This window comes from Ipomoea nil, unplaced genomic scaffold (genome assembly GCF_001879475.1).
Source record: "Ipomoea nil cultivar Tokyo-kokei standard unplaced genomic scaffold, Asagao_1.1 scaffold2928, whole genome shotgun sequence".
NCBI lineage: Eukaryota > Viridiplantae > Streptophyta > Magnoliopsida > Solanales > Convolvulaceae > Ipomoea > Ipomoea nil.
Window position 1 is genome coordinate 2,465,215 of NW_017619356.1, and position 3,804 is coordinate 2,469,018.

The window sequence follows — 3,804 nt, forward strand, 5'->3', positions numbered from 1 at the left end:
AAGGAGCTACAGCATAGAAGATTAGGAAAATCCTCTATTCCTAAACTCGAATGACAACACTAATCTCGTTCTATTCAGTCCTCCATTGCTAGGCAGTGCGAATTATAGCTCGTGGTGTATCTCCATGAAGATAGCGTTAGAAGTAAAAAATAAGTGGTGTATAGTCGACGGAAGCGTCGCTGCACCAGCTAGAGAATTTCGCCAATACGCAGCCTGGAGACGTTACAATCTCATGGTGTGTGCTTGGAACTTCAAATTGGTTCACACCTGAATCGCACAAAGTATCATGCACCTAGATAATGCCAGAGAAGTTTGGGAGGATCTGAGACAGAGATTTGCTCAACGCGATGCAGAGAAGATCTTCGCAATACAGAACGAGATCTATAATCTAAAGCAGGGGAACCGGACTGTGAATGAGTACTATACTAACTGCTGCACTGTTTGGGAGGAGATGAATGCACTTAGGCCACTTCCTATCTGCAAATGCATACCGAAATGTTCATGCGATGTCGTTGATGAAATTCGGAAGGAACGAGACACCGATAAAGTTATACGGTTCCTACAAGGACTTGGAGATGACTATAGCAATCTGAAATCCAATGTCCTAGTTCTAGATCCTCTCCCTGAAGTCTACAAAGTGTTTGTAATGGCAGAGAAAATAGAGAGACAAATTGCTCTTACAAACATGACTCTAGGCAGGTTCGAGACAGCCAAGCAAACTCAGTACATCAGGATCAATGACTTACAAATGAAACAGTTGCAGCTGTGAGTTTCTATAATGCAAAGCGTAATACTAACACCAACAAATGAGCTAAGTGTTCGTTCTGTGGAATGCATACATACGATAGATAAATGCTTCAAGAAGCATGGCTATTCTCCAGGGTGGATTGTGGGGTACAAATCAAAAGGGAAACAAAATGTTGCTGCTGTGAATTCATCCTCCGATACTGTGGAACCGTCTAGAACCATTTTTGATCAACAAGAGAGATTGATCTCCCTTCTTCAAGCTCAAGTTGGACAGTCTCCAAGCCAGAAAACCACTACGGCTGTCTCATTGATCCCTCACTTCAACGAGGATAAATCTGGAGGTGAAGGCAAGTATTCTTTCTCTCATATAAATGCTGATATATTGTCACCTTCTACTTGGATCCTTGATTCAGGAGCCACAGACCATATAGTCTGTACCACCGATTTCTTTCATGATTATTGCACAACTAATAGTACTGAGGTGAATCTACCTACGGGAGATCCTATCAAAGTCAAACATCTGGGAAATATTAGGCTCAATGAACAATTATGGTTAAGGGATGTTCTTCATATTCCATCTTTCAGATTCAATTTAATATATGTGAGTAAGCTTCTACATGATACTTGCTATAATCTAGTTTTCTCACCTGAACAATGCTTGATTCAGGACACTCTTGGAACGACAGTTGGTTTGGCTATACTGGTGAAAGGTTTATACTTACTGTTGGATACACCAAAGACTCAAGATATTGTTGATATAGTTCATAGAAATGTTGCAGCACACTGTAATAATGTTGAAATTTGGCATAAAAGACTTGGCCATTTTCATTCCCATAAATAAACTGCATTTCTTAGTTGATATAAAGCCTCCTGTCACTAAGAACTTAGCTTGTGATGCTTGTCATTTTGCCAAACACAAAAGGTCTCCCTTCCCATTAAGTGTCACAAACTCGAAAGCTTGTTTTGATTTAATTCATGCAGATATATGGGGGTCTTTCCCAGTTTGTTCGTTGCAAGGGGACAACTATTTCTTAACATTAGTTGATGACTACTCCAGGTTCACGTGGCTTCACTTAATGAAAAGGAAAAGTGAGGCTAAGCAGTACATAATGAAATTTCATGCTATGATCCTTACTTAGTTTGGGACCTTGATTAAAGTAATCTGGAGAGAGAACGGCGCAGAATTTAATATGGAAGACTTCTATACCGAGAAAGGGATTATTCATCAGAAATCTTGTGCTTACACGCCACAAAAAAATGTCGTAGTCGAACGCAAACATCAACACATCCTCAATGTTGCAAGGTCCATTCGGTTTCAAGCTTCCTTGCCTATTGAGTTTTGGGGACAATGTGTGATGCATACTGTGTGACGCCCCGTATTTTCCTAAAATTAATTATCGTCCCAATATTAAATAATTTATTAAAAATATTTATATATCTATTTATTTTAAAAACGGGCTCGGGTATATCTAGTATTGTGAACCAGTGTTTCTATACCCAAATATCCTGAGCCCAAATTTGTTTTAAAATCCTAAGAAGCCTAATAATTATTCTTGAGCCCAGATGTATTTTCCTATATAAGTCTTGAACCTAAATAGTCAAGCCCATGAGTATATGTGTAAATATATATATATATATATATATATGTTACTATTTTTGTATGCCCAAATTATGGGTGTGTATGGTTTTGACCCAAAAGAGTCACCCAACCCAATTATCTAAATACAAGTGTGAGCCCAATCTTCTCATTGTAACCCAAATCCAAGATAGAAATCTAACCTACTCAAAATAGATGAAATATGGAGATGTTATGTTTCATGTCGGCCGATCTCCTCATCTCCCCCATTTGAAATGTGAGCTAAGCTAGATAGTAGCACCCTCCCGTTATCTCTTTTCTTTGCCTCTCCCTCTATCACCTTTCTGGCGGCGAAGCATCAACCAACATCCATCACCTCCCTCTCCTTCTCAGCTCCGCTACTGGCAAGAACAACCGAAGCAGCTTCGGTGGATGGCAAAGGCATGTGGCGTTGTCTTGCTCTCGGCGGCGGTGCATCATCAAGTAGAGGTGGATGACCAGGTGGACGGCGGCAAAGCAACGGAGTTTGCACAGTAGCAAGCTGGAGGCCAGCGTCGTTCCCTGTTTTCGGTGAGCTTCTCCTCCGGTGGTGATGATTCGGGCAGTTCGTGGAAGCTTGCTGCAGCTCTTGGCGGTGGAGGTGTGTGGCGGTGACGGTATCGACGGAGCTCGGTGATGGCTTCTCTCCTCCGTTCCCGGCGTGGTAGCTTCTCCAGCGACATCGAGGCTTGGTGGCAGCGGGCAGAGCCGCGGGTGGGAGTTTTGCCGTGGTTCCACCCGCGGCATGGCATCATGAAGAAGACGAAGAAGAGCGTGGTGAGCTTCTGTTTATGTTGTTTGTTGTTGTTTAGATTAGGATAATTAGTTTGTTGTTAGGTTAAGTTAATAAGTAGTGGATTAGTATAGTGGTAAGCGTGGTGGGTGTGCTTGCGTGTGGCTATCTTTCGATCTTTGCTTAAGGTATTAAGCTAATATTAGTTTTAAGTAATAGTTCTATTTATTAAGTTTTGGTTAATTAGCTTATCTATTAGTATATTAGTGTTGTGATTAATTAACAATAGGATGCCTAGCTTAGATGCTTGAGCTTGTGGGTAATTTAAGAAGGAACTAGGGTTCAAATCCCCTTATAAGTTTAATTAGTTTTAATTAGTACTTTTGTTAATAGTCGAGGATCGGTTTGATTCACAGGTTCCCGATAGCTTGGCTTTATGGGTTGAGCCTATGTTGGCGTTGGTTTTTGTTGGATAAGTGAATGAGGTAACCCATGCTCTACAAAATCTATTTTACTTACCTATATGATGATTTCTTAACTTCTACTTGTGTTTTTGCTATGAAATGTGAGTGTTGATGCATTGTCTTGTGAAAATGCATATCTAGAGCTTGTTATTAGGGTTCATGTATGACATTGCTTGGCTATTCCTTTGATTCAAGTCATGTTTTTGTATTTGGTGAGATTTTGGGTGTTTTGGACTTGAATTTGA

The 3,804-nt window shown here is 40.6% G+C and overlaps 1 protein-coding gene across 1 annotated transcript; it reads left to right on the forward strand.

Moving 5' to 3' along the window:
• Positions 1–286: 286 nt before the first annotated feature.
• On the forward strand, positions 287–769 carry LOC109162279. The gene has a single exon (XM_019310999.1). The coding sequence runs from the start codon at positions 287–289 to the stop codon at positions 767–769; it is 483 nt and encodes a 160-aa protein (XP_019166544.1).
• Positions 770–3,804: the final 3,035 nt, after the last annotated feature.